The following is a 14167-nucleotide window of genomic DNA, read 5'->3' on the forward strand; positions in this document are numbered from 1 at the left end:
CCTTTCAGGACAATGTTCGGCGGCCCAAAATGAGGATAATACTGCCCAAAAGAGTATATGGTCAATCAATTTGCAAAGTGCTTTGACGGAGGCTCAGTTCTCTGAACATCTCCAGCGGGATTCATTATACTGGCTGATTCGGTTTACCGTCAAGAACTGCGACAGATCTTGATAGACATCCGGGCACCGATATGCATGTCATATTTGCACTAAGAAAGGCCAACATGGGGTGCTCGGTGCTTGTATACTGTCTCCACAGTGATACCAGCCTTAAACCCATTTTCAAAGTCATGCCAATACATGGCACATAATTACCCAACTCCCATTCCACTTCCGCAACAAATGGTCCCAAACTGGCAATCTGAAAAGGACATGATGGGTTATTTGCCGGTATTTCGGCCATTTGAATCACTGCTCAAACCCGGAAATCGCCATCATAGACAACCTTACGGGTGGTGTCCACCACATGCAGCTTCTTGGCAGCATCGTCAAGAACACACACGACCTCGATGGGTTATTGAGGTACTTCTTTGCGGTTATTGTTATCTAATCAGGGTGGTTGGGATCAATGTCTTTGTAGACAACATGCCCAGAGTCCGAATACACCGTCTAAAAGAGGAGGTTGTGATTTCCCCGGGTTATTGAGAGAGACGTAATGTAAAATTCCATAGCAGCACGGGTACAAGCAGCTTGTTAGAGCGAGTTACTTTGCTATTTTGTTTAGTAGAATTCTAGGGGAGTTCCATACTTTAGCAAGCCCTACACCAGAACTACAAGCTTACAACTCGGGACCCTGGATGAAGACCATACTCTACTGATGCCACGCAACGTAATCCCTACAAAAAAGAATGAAAGTAGAATTATTTGTTCAATATCTGACATATGACATAATAAGTAACTACATGAAAATGAGTCGAGAGATTGCCTTGGAAAGGTATAAAACAAGAACGTGAAAGACGCAATTCCTTTTTATCAATCCAATGTTTCATTATACTAGCCTACCATGGGAACCTAATTTGTGTTGAATCCAAGAGTCTTTTTTTTTTCTGGTATGTCTTCAGTCATTGCTGATGTTTTAATTCTGTTCCTTGCCACTTCCGGGGTTTTCCATCTCCCATATTGGTTCGCCAATGCAGAGGACTATCTGTCATTTCTGGACCCAGGTTTCTTTCGATAAGAAGGTCCTTGTTGGCATCGTTATTGGCATTGCTAGTGTTGAGGACTGAGTCATAGGGGTGTGAAATTCTCTTCCGCAGAGGACGAGCTGTGCCGGTTTGGATAGCACTGTTATCAGTCGCCCGGTTGGCCGCAGAAAGAGCGTAATCACCAGAGTCGAAGTATTTCCGTTCCTTCCACATGTCTGTCAGGACTTGCAATGTTAAAATATATCGGAGATACCTTAGACTGTTGTTCAAGCAGGCCCTTCCCCCGGGGTTAGAGTGTCACTCGGGGCGGGGTGAGCCATGATGCTGCCCGCCCCAAAACCCCGAGACTCTCCGTGTTATACCCAATCTGTCAATCGGATATCGCACTACACCAATCATAGTTAGTTCGGGGCAGCTCATGGGGCGAGGCCCCCAGCCCGCCCGAAATTCTCGGTGTTTTCTGTATTTCCATACCAATTAACGTATCGACGACATCAACCTGACATGGAGCGACCAGCTAAAGACATATATATTGGTATGTATACATATAGGATAGATAGAGGAATCAGCATGGAGCGTTTGCTAAAAAGCCATGCCTTCCCGTAAGGCCTTGTAAACGGGGTGGGGTGGGGCTTTGAGGCAGGGTGCCCCAAACCAGCTTACCCCAACGGGGCCCCCAAAAATCAGCGGTGCGGTCACGGGGCTGCCAGTGACACTCTGGGCTGGGCAAACCCCCATAGGACGGTTATCAGGGAGCAGGCAGTTTCGAACCAAATGGTCCCTGGAGCCACAATGGAAGCATTCCCCGCGGTCTCAACAGGATGTAGTGTACCAGCAGGCAGAAGACAAATCCATAGAATCAACAGTATAATTGATGGGCTGGGGTGTAGCGGGATGTTCAGCAGGTTTGGAGACAGGTTGAACAGGTTTTGCAGCTGAGGTGTAAATCCGGGCAACAGATGGGGGTTATTCTCATAGTGACGGCGGCGGTTTTCCAAATCTTGTAGGAAACTGGCAAACTGGTAGTATTCATGGCTTGGAGGTTCATTATGCATGAACATTCCTCAAAGTTCTTGGTTGATGGCTTGTTCAAGTAAGATAGGCAGGACATCTTCAGACATTTCTCCGTCCAGAGCGAGGCACTGAAACTCAGCAAAGAACATGCCAAATTCCTCGTTGGCTTGGCGCAGACAGAAGAGTTTATTACAGGCATTGTTCACACAGTTTGGGTCACCAAAGGCTCGATCTAAGATTTGTAGGATTTCTTCATAATCCTTCAACTGGCAGATTCCCTTCTTGATATATGGTAGAACCTGGGCGTATGGGGCCCCTCTCAGGCGATTGGTCACATAGGTCATGCGGCTCTGTGGGGTGGGATAATGGTCATGGTTAACATTCATCTTCTCGTGGATTTGGAAGATAAATCAGCGAATGTCCTTCTGATCACCCTTGAATTGGTCCGGGTCAGGTAAGCGTTCAGAGAGTCTGGCAGAGCTGGTAGATGGGGGATCAATCAACACAGGCGCTCCCACCAGGGCAACTGTCAGTATTTCAGCAGCAGGTTCAGGAGTCCGGGCAGGTGTAGTAACCATAGGAGTCACTATACATAGCGCTTCATCCTTTTCCTTTAAGCTTCAAGACGTTTCTGCTCTGATTCCTGTAGCTGTTCTTTCTGGTATTCAATGATTCCCTGGTCCCGGGATTGGGTTTTCTCTTGTTTGAGATGCAAGACAGAGAGTTCTTCCTTCAGGCGATCTACTTCCTGTGACGACTCATATGTGACGACTCATATATGACGGCTCAACGCTGCAGCAGTGAATGATACATCGCAAATGCTGCTACTCAGCCATGTCGCCAACAACCTCTATAAAACCCCTTCATTACCTAGATAGATTTCCTCTTCTCTTTTCTTCTCCAGATTCGATATTCTCGTCGATGGTTGCAATAGTCTAGATAGGAACATTGATTCATTATTATCTACTATTCCGAGCCCGTGACAGAAAGCAACAGATAATACTCTGGGTTCTATTTTTAAATTGGAATACTATGGTAGAGTCGCGGAGTATAGCAAAAAAATCCTCCCACGCAAATCAAGTCTCGAGCCAAGAAGCTAGACCCTTGATGAAGGGGAAGCTGATTGCCCGGGTTCATACTTCGTACTCAACCTGGTCTTTAAAAATAACAACCCCTCTGCTCATTGATGCAGGGTGCTGATTGCTTTTTGTTTCTAACCAATGATATTTTCTATCTGGCAGATCTTTTCCATGATGGGCATAATATGAAAATTGACAGACACAAGGCTGAGTAGCAACCTTGTGTCTGCCTCGTATTACATCCTGGGGTAATTATATTTAACAACATGAAGCCGTGTTGGCTAGTGGCAAGTCTACATCGCTTCGAAAATTTGGAGAGAAAGATTATGGATAACACTACTCTATCACCGCGATCCTCTGACCGTCCTTGGTATTGGCCATTTGGTCGAGTCACATATAGCCAGGTACGGCGTCATTCGAAAATTAGAAATGACGAGTTTGACCTCGACCGGTTCGTTTTCTCAGTCCAATGGACAGGTGAGAATACTATTGCTAATCGGTTTTACAGGGCCCCCAGTTCTTCTAGCCATTCTGATCACCTCAATGCTTCCGGCCCGTCTCTCATGAAAAGCTTTACTTCTCGTGTACTACCTCAGAGTCTGACCAGCAAAGTGGAAGAGCTCACTCAACGAGACAGAGATAACAAAAGAGAATGGGTCATCGGTGTCCTCTTATGTGCCTTTGCGGCCACCATTGTCATGATTATAAATATCATCCTAACCATCATTGCTGTTGCCGTTGCATATTCAAGGACCGAGGACCAGGGATTTGTCTCTGCTACACTTTACGAGGGCAAATGCTCAACCCAAAAGAATTGGGCTCGCGGGTTGCATTTAATGATCAATATACTCAGCACAATTATGCTGGCAGCCAGCAACTATTGCATGCAGTGCTTAAGTTCACCGTCACGCCAAAACATTGATGACCTGCACCCTCAACAAGAATGGCTTGATATAGGAATACCTAGTCTGAAGAATCTCTTTTTCATTGGCTTGAGAAGACGTGTATTATGGATGGTGCTCTTGGTATCCTCCCTACCAATTCATCTAATGTTCGTTTGCAAATCTATGTTCTCGTTGTTTTTTGGTTCTAACTGACAAGCTCAGATACAATTCTGCTGTCTTCTATGCGTTGGGTACCAATGAATATAATGTCATTGTTGCATCGAGTGATTTCGACTTCGAACGCCAACCAAACAATGATACAGATTTTGCGAACTGCTTCGAAGACAACATTGCTATGAGCATGTCGGATTTTTACTCTGAAGAATTCGAGAAGCTCGACACGCAAAAGTGCAAGGATACCTATGCTGTCGACTTCCTTGCTGGCAGAGGAAATCTGATTATCATTACCAACAATTCGACAGTCGACAACAAATCGCTACTATTGGCTGACAGCCAGAATGGGCCTTCGGGCTTTGCAAACAACCCGTTTGGATGGATGTGCGAGTATTTGCGTTACGTCGACTTACCAAACCCGGATCCAGGGAATCAAAACTGCCAAAAAGGGTTTTTGATCGGTGACTGGTCTGTGGTTGCCGAGCCTTGGACGTTCCCCTTGGTCAGCGCGACCGTGTTCACGAATGATACCTATACTTTCAATCAAGAAAACGTATCGGATTTTACATGGGATAATCCCTTGAGTTATAAGCCCAATGACTTGAAGACCCTCCTGGACTTGATGGCCCAATATCCCAAAGCAGAAGAGATGCAAAGATATCTCGACGATGCCAGTCACTGGAATAACAGCGCCTGGGCGAGTAATGTTACAGTCCAGCCAGCAGGGTCCGTATGTGCCACACATCCTTATTCTAGCATGGGCCAAGAGCCATACATGGTAGATCACTGCCGAAGCCAAAAAATTGATGAAAAGTGCCAACTCGTTTTCAACCTCCCTATTTGTCTTGCTGTCATTTTTTGTAATGCGGCCAAGGTCTTTTGCATGTTCTTGACAGCTCACGATGAAAGGAGAGAGATACTCCTCACTGTCGGTGATGCTGTGTCTTCCTTTATGGACAAACCGGATACGATGACTGAGGGGAACTGCTTATTGTCCAAGTTCGATATCACAAAATCCTCTCAATCATCTACAACCCTCCAACCCGGCAAGAAGAGATGGATGAAATCGGTCAGCATTTCATATTGGGTGGGAACAATCAGTCTGTATGTTCACCTCACCTTTCTGATGGCTCGCCTAACTTCTACAGATGCTTTCTTCTTCTTGGGATTTCGGGCTACCTTCTTAGGCTTACCATCATTTCACTAGCTTCTGCTGCCGAAGAAACCTCGATTTCGAGTCTCTGGAACCTGGGTTTTGGCACTCCATCAGCAAACGCATTAATGAAACTTTCGGAATATGGCTGGGATGATTCAACTCTATCCGCGGTCTTGCTTGCAAACTGCCCACAAATTCCAGTTTCAGTGGCATATTTCCTGTATAACAATATACTAACCACCATGCTTCTAGCTGCCGAGTATGATGGTTATGCCCAACAACGCAAGTCTTTGCGTGTTTCCTGGCCGAAGGGGCACCAACGCTCGACCTACTACCTCACTCTTCCATACAAATATAGTTTCCCTCTCATGGTTGCCCACACGTTGCTACATTGGCTTATTTCCCAGAGCTTATTCTATGTGCAAGTCCTCCCATTTGATGCAAGGGGAAACCCTGTACCTGAAAAACAGCTGGTTGCTTGTGGGTACTCCCCCATCGCCATTATCTTTGCCATGTCCCTTGGGGGTCTGATGGTTTGCGCCATCCTCGGCATGGGAATGAAGTGTTACAAAACAAACATCCCACTCGCCGTTAGTTGCAGCGCTGCCATCAGCGCTGCCTGCCATCCTCCGCCTGGTGGTGGCGATCCACTCAAGCCCATCAAGTGGGGTGAAATCCCAGAACAAGCAGCCAGACTCGATCCGAGAATAAGCAGTGGGGAAGTAGAGACCGGCGAAGAGGAAAGAGCTCTACGCTCTTTATCCGGTTTACGTCCAGAATCCAGTCTTGATATTGGAAGGTACCACGAGCTCAGTACTGCGGATGGGGAGAGGTCCTTGACCCTGGATCTAAGTTGGCAGGGACAGGAAAGTCACGCAAGCCAGGTGCAGTTGTTGACTGGAGAGAATGCTTCTTCTGATGGAGGAGAGCAATCTGAGGGGCACTGCAGCTTTTCTTCGCTTGATGCTATAGCACCTAGTCTTGGGCGTCCCTACGCTTGAACTGAGTTGCATGGTCTTCGTTTGATTTTATTTGTATAGTGCGCAATACTTGGAAAGTTATTACTTTTCAGTTTTTATATGGTTCATGTTTTCATCTGGGAATGCAATCAGGTTTGTGACAGTTTTTCCCTCGTGTAACCTGGGATCAGCAGTCAAGAGACTAGTATGGCATGATTGCTGTATTTAAACAGAATGAAAGATACTCTGTACACGCTCGATACGTACTTTCGACCCTGACTAAACTGTGATTCCGACAGAAGGCAACATCACTTGGAATGAGGGTGGTTGTGAAACAGGTGTGATTTGGGTGCTCAACCCCAGATATCTCAAGCAGTGTCTTTAGAATAATGTGGCTATGGTCATTTTAGAAAGGGGCCCTGAACCTATTTATGTCTATAAGGAGACCATTTGGTTTCGCACTCACCCACTCACCCTTAAATCACCCCACTCACCCTAGTTGTGAAAAGCATCACCCAACTCACCTGAGCTCACCCTGCAATTTAGCAGTCATCACCCAAAAAGCGGCGAGCCCCTGAGGGCTCAGGTATGTTCTGACCACGTTCATAATACTGGCTTAAGTACGGCTGAGCGAACGGGAAGTCCTGTTCTCCACACCCTATGGTCGTATGTACTGACTATATAAGTTTTATAATATACAAAGGCTTAAATTTTTCGCGCAGAAAGTCCTTCACTCCTGGTTACACCTGGTTGGGGTTGATGTCCCGTACGTGGCTGCTTATGTAGTTAACTAACCAAATCATGTAACTCATTGGTTGTTTGATTGTTTGACATCGATTGGTTGGATGCCATCCGAGGTGTTTGCTCGTCTAGTCTCCCCCTCAGGCATACCTGCATTTGATTGATTGCTGATCGATCTTGGGATGTATGGTCCATACCAGGGTTTTTGTCGATAAATGGTGTATGAAGCTGGGTGGTAAGTAGCCATTGAGGGCTCGCTTCGGCTTTCAATTTGATTGATTATACCGTCTATATCCAATGGAAACTGTCGCGTTTGGAGGGAGTGACAATGTTATCCAACTGCGCATGGACAAATGAATGTTGGAAATCACCCAAAAGAACGATTCCTACATCATGGCATAGCCCTGAGACAACATACTCCTGTTCTATCTTAGTGTTTATACACTGCCACTGCCACATCATTGTAATGGTGTTTCCGTTCGGCTTAAAATTCAAACGTGCCTTAACAAGAAGTAGGCGTTTTTCCGCGGGAGAAACACTATAAACAGTGTCTAAGTGTGGTAGGAGCTCATTCGGGTGTTGGGTATGGTCTGCATGGATTTTATAAAGGATATCACGCGTCAAGCGGTCCAATGTACGGGTGCGTAGTAATCGTACAGGTGTGTTGTATGTAGTTTATTGTAAAAGTGTCTCTTTAGAGACATCATTGGGGCGCAATATCTCGGGCGCGCCGATATAGTCTGCATCAAACAAGAGGCTCTTTCTCATTCAGAATAGTTACCCCGGCCTTGTAGGCGTCAGGTACCTCGCCAGTGAGTCTTTGCAAGTTCATGGGGTCTCTTTTCTTCCTCTCAGACTTCCTGCTTTTCTCGTTGAACCCACTGCTCTTCCAGTTGGATTCTCCTTTCCTCATGTTCAATCGCTGATCGACTATCTGATCGCTCAAACAGTTCTGATGGTCGCTCAATGAGTTGACTGCCCCCTCCGAATAATGTAAGCTTAGCCTGTCTAGCCCGGCGGAGTGTATCAACTTCATCACGAAGTATACGAATGATTTCATCTCGATCATCTGCGGTTTCTGAACGGCGAGAGTGTGGGTATTCTGATTGGGTATCAGCCGGTTGGGCAATTCCTTTGGCACTCATATAGGCGAGTTCTTGGGGTTGAGGTTGTGGTTGGTCCTCCCCTTCCTTGACCGGGTGGTGTATTAGGAACTGGGTAATCGGCGAGGCTTACATGGGCTTGGTCGTCGATATCCATAGCCATTTCGGCATCAAGATTGGTATAATGGTGGCGTACAGTATGTGGCGTCTCCTGCTGGAGGATTACCGGCATCTTATTCTTCTTTGGGGGGGGGGGGGGGCTTAATGCTGCAAATTTTAGAATATTTAGCATAATACCGCTCCATATCAAATTGCTATTCGTGGAGTATTTATTGGACAGTGTATCTTACAGTGTTTAAAATGAAACAGGTTCATCTAGCTCATGTAGTTTCTGACAGAGTTGTCGCAGAATAATATCCTGCAGCATAAAATACAAATGTTTAGTAGCGCCTTCACCGACTCTACATTAACCGAAACTATAGCAGTAAGAGCCATAGTAGTAGCATCCATACAAGCTCTAGTTGGCCTATTTACAGCTCGTCATGCTAAGAGTTGCCAAAACATTGTATAGTTCAATATACTCCGCACTCCGAGCCGTGGACAATCGGGATATGCCAAGGCCTAATGCGGGGAAACCATTCGGCGTTCGCTCAAGATTTTTCTCTATAACACCATCAGTTTTACATAGTATAACTCTCCATATCACCAAGCACCATGCCCCAAACTCTCAAAGTCGCTGTCGCGCAATCGCGCACACAATCTTCCCTCCCCGCCACCCTCTCCGCCCTCGAAACCATAACCTCCCATGCCGCCACAAAGGGCATCCGCCTACTTCTCTTCCCGGAAGCCTACCTCGGCGGCTACCCACGCACCTGTGACTTCGGAACAGCAGTCGGCGCGCGTGCACCGCACGGCCGCGACCAATTTCTCAAATACTTCAACGCCGCGGTTGATCTGGGTGATACGCCTGCGGGCGCGGGGGATGAGTGGGTGGAGAGGAAGTTGCCGCTTCCGGTGGGGAAGGAGTATCGGGGGGATGGGACAAGGGAGATGTTGGAGAGGGTTGCGAAGAAGACGGGGGTTTTTTTGGTTACGGGGGTGATTGAGAGGGCGGGGGGGAGTTTGTATTGTGCGGTTGTTTATGTTGATCCTGTTAGTGGGGTTATTGGGAAGAGGAGGAAGGTTATGCCTGTGGGTTTCCCTTGCGCTCTTTATATTTACTTGGGTGATTATTGACATGCTGCAGACCGGGTCAGAACGCCTTGTGTGGGCACAGGGATCCCCGTCAACCCTCAGAGCTGTAACAACCGAAATCGACGGCGTCACAATTACCCTAGCTGCCGCAATCTGCTGGGAGAACTTCATGCCTCTCCTCCGCCAAAGCCTCTATTCCCAGAATGTCAACATCTACCTCGCCCCCACAGCAGACAGTCGCGACACCTGGCTTCCGCTAATGCGCACCGTCGCCGGCGAAGGCCGCACCTTCGTCCTCTCTGCAAACCAATCTGTACGCCGCAGAGACTTGCCAGAGTGGATCACAAAGTACTCTCAGAGTCAGAACTCCGCAGACGAGTACGTCTCGCGCGGTGGCTCGTGCATCGTTGGTCCTTTAGGTGAGGTTCTGTCTGAGCCGATTTGGGAGGCTAGTACGGATGATGAGGCGGGTATTGAGGCAGGATTGTCGGTTGCGGAGATTGATCTTGATGATTGTCTGAGAGGGCGGTTAGATATGGATGTTGCGGGGAGTTATTCGAGGAACGATGCGTTTAAGCTTACGGTGGAAGGATTGGATTTGAATCCCCCTCCGGTTTGAAGTGTGGTGGGAGTATTAGGTTATATATTCCGTGGCAAATGACCCCAACGGGCTCATAAATAGGATAAAGACGCAAAACCGTAGATCTAACAAGATGCAAATATTTACAGATGATACTGGTGTTGGCTCTCAATTGCAACGCCCAATCGTTGCCACATTCCCTCCACGTTCATATCTTCTTGTCCCCTGCGCAACCGTCAGCTCGAATCATCCGAATAAGAGTATGGAATACTTACTCAGGCTTCTGAATAATTGTCGGTTCAGTCTGGCCCTCCGCTACATTCGGATTCCGGAAAACAATGTTATGTTTCTGCAATCATCGTTAGCCCCAAATGCTACCATTTTCGAGTAACAAAATTTACCAATCCCAATGTAATATGAATGGCCCCAGGAGCTCTCTCAAAGTTCTCCTCAGGCGTCCTCCCCTCGATCAGCGCTTGGATATTCCTCGCCACAACACCCGCCTGTGCAGCACCCGGCCTCGCAGCCTTGCGCACCCCAGTGTCAGCAATGTCACCAACAGCGAACAGATGCGAGTAATTCGGGTCTTGGAATTGCATCGTTGGCCGGATACGAATAAATCCGTTGTCGGGGTTCGTGATGGATGACGCTGCTGAGAGTGGTAGGTCTTTGACGAGCTGGTTGTTCGGTGTTTGGCCGGTGGCCATGATGACAAAGTCGGTTGTTAGCTCGGCTCCGTTTGTTAATTGGACCTTGAACGGTGTGCCGGTATTCGGGAAGCCAGCTGGGGGAACTGCGATGCGGGAACCGGTTACGAGCTTGATACCAAGCTCATCGAAACGAGCCTTGACAATCTCGTGGAGCTTTTCGTGGAACTGGGGCATGAGCTTTGGCCGGGACTGCACGACCGTGATTTCCTTGTCCGGATAATATTCTTTCAAGTCCGTCGCCATTTGCACACCAACAGCTCCGCCGCCAACGATGACGATGGACTTGGAGCGCTTGACATCTGCTTGGTGTTTCTGCAGATACGACACGGAAGAAAGTTTATCGTCATGCTTCATCCCCGCAGGCTGCGCAAGGCGCGTGCCTGTTGCGACGACAAGGTACTCAAATTGGATTTGGTTCGACCCCTGCCATTCCCGGTCTAGCTGGAGATGGTGCGGTTGGACTGATAGAGCACGTGCTTGGATGACGGAATGGCGCGAGGGAGAGCCCTTCAAGTTGGAAGAAAGGAGCCCAGTGTATGGGATAAATGCTTTATGTTCATGGCCGGGGACAATAGCAAATCGTGGCTATACCCGTGATCAGTAGTCATTCTTAAAGTCGAAGGGGAAAAGAGGCTTACGAAAGTGAACAAATGGTGGAAGTGGCTATGCGGTTCAACCAAGAGAACCTGAGTCGTGTTAGCAATCATGTTCAATATAGGATGCTTGAAGAACTCACCCTATGCGTATTTGGAACGACATTCGCCAGTTCTGAAGCAGTAGCCTGTCCAACGGTCAATATCAACAATCTGACTATATACGATACCCGACAGCTCCGGCTAACCTTTCCCACAAAGGATCCTCCAACAACGATGATATTTCTGAGTGTGTTGGCCATTTTTGTGTATTGAGTAGATATCTTAGTTGAAACGATCAACTAGAAAAAGCAGAGTGTTTCTGGAATATCGATTGATGCGGCGCCATCAAGGTTCTTATACGGCAGGGCTAAATACTTAACCATGTGGCGTATCTTATCTGATCCGTCGGCTCCGAAAGATCGATTGCCATTTACGGTATCTCCGCACCGAGAAGATCTCCGATTCCGGAGGTTCAGATATCACCTCAACTAGTGACATTTGACATATATATCTCAAGCCATATACTCTAGAGCAGAGCACTCAACTGAATTTCTGCTCAGGCTCGTAATGCTTCCGAATTGCTATTATTATGGACCTATATGAGAATCTATATGATTTCAAAGCGATTTATTCATGGTATTTTGTTATGGTATATTGTGATCATTGCAAAAATAAACAACTTAGAACTTCGCACAAGGATGTAGTTCGATATGATAATCTGACCGTAATTAAGCATGGCTTCGTAAACTATCGAGTAAACATATTTTGGATACAAAAAAAATACTGAGAATTCGGGGCAGGCAGGGTCATGGCTCTATTGCAGCTCTTCGAGCTGCGTCTTGTTTATGTACCTATAGATAGCCTAACCTATAGCCTAACCTATCTATCTATATACCTAACCCTACACCCTAACACCGTAAGGCTAACTATCAGGGCCCAGAAGTTCCACTATAGCCGCACAGCCTCACATGATTTACTTTTGACTCACCTGAATCACCAGGTAAATCATAGTTGACTCAGATAAACTGTATCCACGCACAGCCTACAGGACTATATCTGGTAGATGTTCATTTAATTAAGTATCTACCTAACTGAACCAACTGTCTCCTACACGGTAACTTCAATTAATGGTTTACTCTTTTACACAAAATAATCATGGCCACTACAAACAACCCTCTCGGTCTTGACCTCGATACCATGTATGAGCCAATGGACATTGAAGAGAACCTCTTTAATCTCCTGACAGTCTACCTCCCTCCGGACTCGACAATCACGCCTCAACAAGCAGCTGATAAAGCCAACTCTTTCTTCCCACATAGCTGTCTAGGAGAAAATGACAATTACTATCCTCGCCAATTTCTGAGTGAATTCTGGGAGGTGATGTTCCGTATTGTCTCACAGTTGGACTATCAGGGACAACCCATGCAACGCTATATTGCCCTGCACAAGGCTCTGCGAGAATTGCCTGAAATTTTCATAGGTGATTATCGGGTATGGAGGATAGACCTTTATTTGGCATGGAGTTGAATGAAAGATGGAGTCGTATGTTCATTCATCCTGAGAAATATACATGTATTGCTGAATGCTGGCATGGCATCTAGGCATGTCCGATGGCTACGAAGTAAACGACATAGCACACCAGGCTTGGAGAAACATGAACGGGCTATTAATACACTTCACCAATGAAGGAATATGTGACGGCAAATACCATGCCCTGAACTGCATCAGGAAATATTTTGAGAATGATGACCGAAACAGGCGAAGCAGGTTCATTAATGTATATGCTCCAGTCACTGCTATCAAAAGTCCCAAATAGTTTCTTGTGTGTATAAATTAAGGATCATTTATTCCACTTGGATAAAACGCTAGTAAATGCGCCATAATGTCAGCCCAGTGAGAATTAAGTGTATTCATGTGTTCAAAATATTCTTATCGTACCAGATTCTCATAGTTCGCTTGTATAAAGTAGCACTTCGGAATGATAAATAGGCTCTTTGAGACAAACGTATACCACGGTTAGCCAACGTAACAAGCTCACTCCGTCATCTTAACCAAGTGATATCGTAGATATCCTACCACCAAGTACAAATCAAACAAACCAAAGCAACAGACCAGCAAAACACAAGAGATACTCCAAGCACCCCTAACCACCAATTGACCCTTTCCAGCCCATCCTGAAAGCAAGAACGATAGAGTTCTCAGTAATCGGCCGTGCGTGCTCTAGGGGACAACGGTCCTCTGCGACGCGGGAGAATCCAACGGCATAGCTTCAATTCAACATCTAGCTTAGCCTTACTTCGTATGCTTGAGTTTGGTTTGGTTTGGAAAAAGTGAGATGGACATACATCTTGGAAGTCCTCTTTTCGAAGAAGATATGCTCCATTGGTTGGTCGATGAAACAGTATCCTTTTTGTCGCATGCGTCTGTTTTTATACAACATCGATCCTCTCCGTAGACTATTCAATATGGGATGGACGGTCTAACTCTTACTCTAACACATTAACGATCTGCCTACGAATCACCCTATAGTCTCTCTCACTCAACTCAAAAATATCAATCTACATTCTGTCCCCGCGCCCTAAACATCACAATCGTCCGTAACTACCCGCTTGGAAACGGGTCTGCCGGCCCCTGGACCAACTCCCCAATGGAGAAAAGTCGAGGCATTGTGTCAATGTTCTGGCATGCTGATAGCATTTTTTGTTGATCGTCGGAGTTCTCTCTTGAGACTCGGACTAGGCTTTGGCGGGGTAGGGGATTTGTTTGAGGTTGCTTAGTCTGGGGTTGTAAGTG

The 14167-nt window shown here is 46.7% G+C and overlaps 6 protein-coding genes across 6 annotated transcripts; 3 read left to right on the forward strand and 3 right to left on the reverse strand.

Annotated features, from left to right (window-relative positions):
* Positions 1 to 1061: 1061 nt before the first annotated feature.
* EURHEDRAFT_467222 (uncharacterized protein) lies at positions 1062 to 1373 on the reverse strand (the record flags this gene model as incomplete). Its single annotated transcript, XM_040785162.1, has 1 exon — positions 1062 to 1373. A coding segment is annotated over one exon (312 nt), but the record flags the coding sequence as incomplete, so codon positions are not given.
* A 2563-nt stretch (positions 1374 to 3936) lies between these two features.
* On the forward strand, positions 3937 to 6453 carry EURHEDRAFT_519164 (uncharacterized protein; the record flags this gene model as incomplete). The annotated part of the gene is made up of 3 exons (XM_040786759.1): positions 3937 to 4289; positions 4345 to 5400; positions 5445 to 6453. 3 exons carry the CDS (start codon positions 3937 to 3939, stop codon positions 6451 to 6453), a joined length of 2418 nt encoding a protein of 805 aa, XP_040634068.1.
* Positions 6454 to 7766: 1313 nt separating this feature from the next.
* On the reverse strand, positions 7767 to 8807 carry EURHEDRAFT_307937 (uncharacterized protein). The gene is made up of 3 exons (XM_040778294.1): positions 8606 to 8807; positions 8389 to 8522; positions 7767 to 8254 (listed from the first exon to the last, which is right to left on the reverse strand). Exons 1-3 carry the CDS (start codon positions 8628 to 8630, stop codon positions 7898 to 7900), a joined length of 516 nt encoding a protein of 171 aa, XP_040634069.1. The 5' UTR covers positions 8631 to 8807; the 3' UTR covers positions 7767 to 7897.
* Positions 8808 to 8895: 88 nt separating this feature from the next.
* Positions 8896 to 10542, forward strand: EURHEDRAFT_417454 (nitrilase). Its single transcript, XM_040783204.1, has 4 exons — positions 8896 to 9446; positions 9502 to 10254; positions 10305 to 10378; positions 10431 to 10542. The coding sequence occupies exons 1-2, from the start codon at positions 8970 to 8972 to the stop codon at positions 10066 to 10068; spliced, it is 1044 nt and encodes a 347-aa protein (XP_040634070.1). The 5' UTR covers positions 8896 to 8969; the 3' UTR covers positions 10069 to 10254; positions 10305 to 10378; positions 10431 to 10542.
* On the reverse strand, positions 10173 to 11634 carry EURHEDRAFT_519166 (amid-like NADH oxidoreductase; the record flags this gene model as incomplete). Its single annotated transcript, XM_040786760.1, has 6 exons — positions 10173 to 10254; positions 10305 to 10378; positions 10431 to 11324; positions 11378 to 11425; positions 11476 to 11520; positions 11581 to 11634. 6 exons carry the CDS (start codon positions 11632 to 11634, stop codon positions 10173 to 10175), a joined length of 1197 nt encoding a protein of 398 aa, XP_040634071.1.
* An 826-nt stretch (positions 11635 to 12460) lies between these two features.
* Positions 12461 to 13184, forward strand: EURHEDRAFT_307956 (uncharacterized protein). The gene is made up of 2 exons (XM_040778295.1): positions 12461 to 12916; positions 12976 to 13184. Exon 1 carries the CDS (start codon positions 12530 to 12532, stop codon positions 12899 to 12901), a length of 372 nt encoding a protein of 123 aa, XP_040634072.1. The 5' UTR covers positions 12461 to 12529; the 3' UTR covers positions 12902 to 12916; positions 12976 to 13184.
* The last annotated feature ends 983 nt before the right edge of the window (positions 13185 to 14167 follow it).

The sequence above is a fragment of the Aspergillus ruber genome (assembly GCF_000600275.1).
Source record: "Aspergillus ruber CBS 135680 unplaced genomic scaffold scaffold00050, whole genome shotgun sequence".
NCBI lineage: Eukaryota > Fungi > Ascomycota > Eurotiomycetes > Eurotiales > Aspergillaceae > Aspergillus > Aspergillus ruber.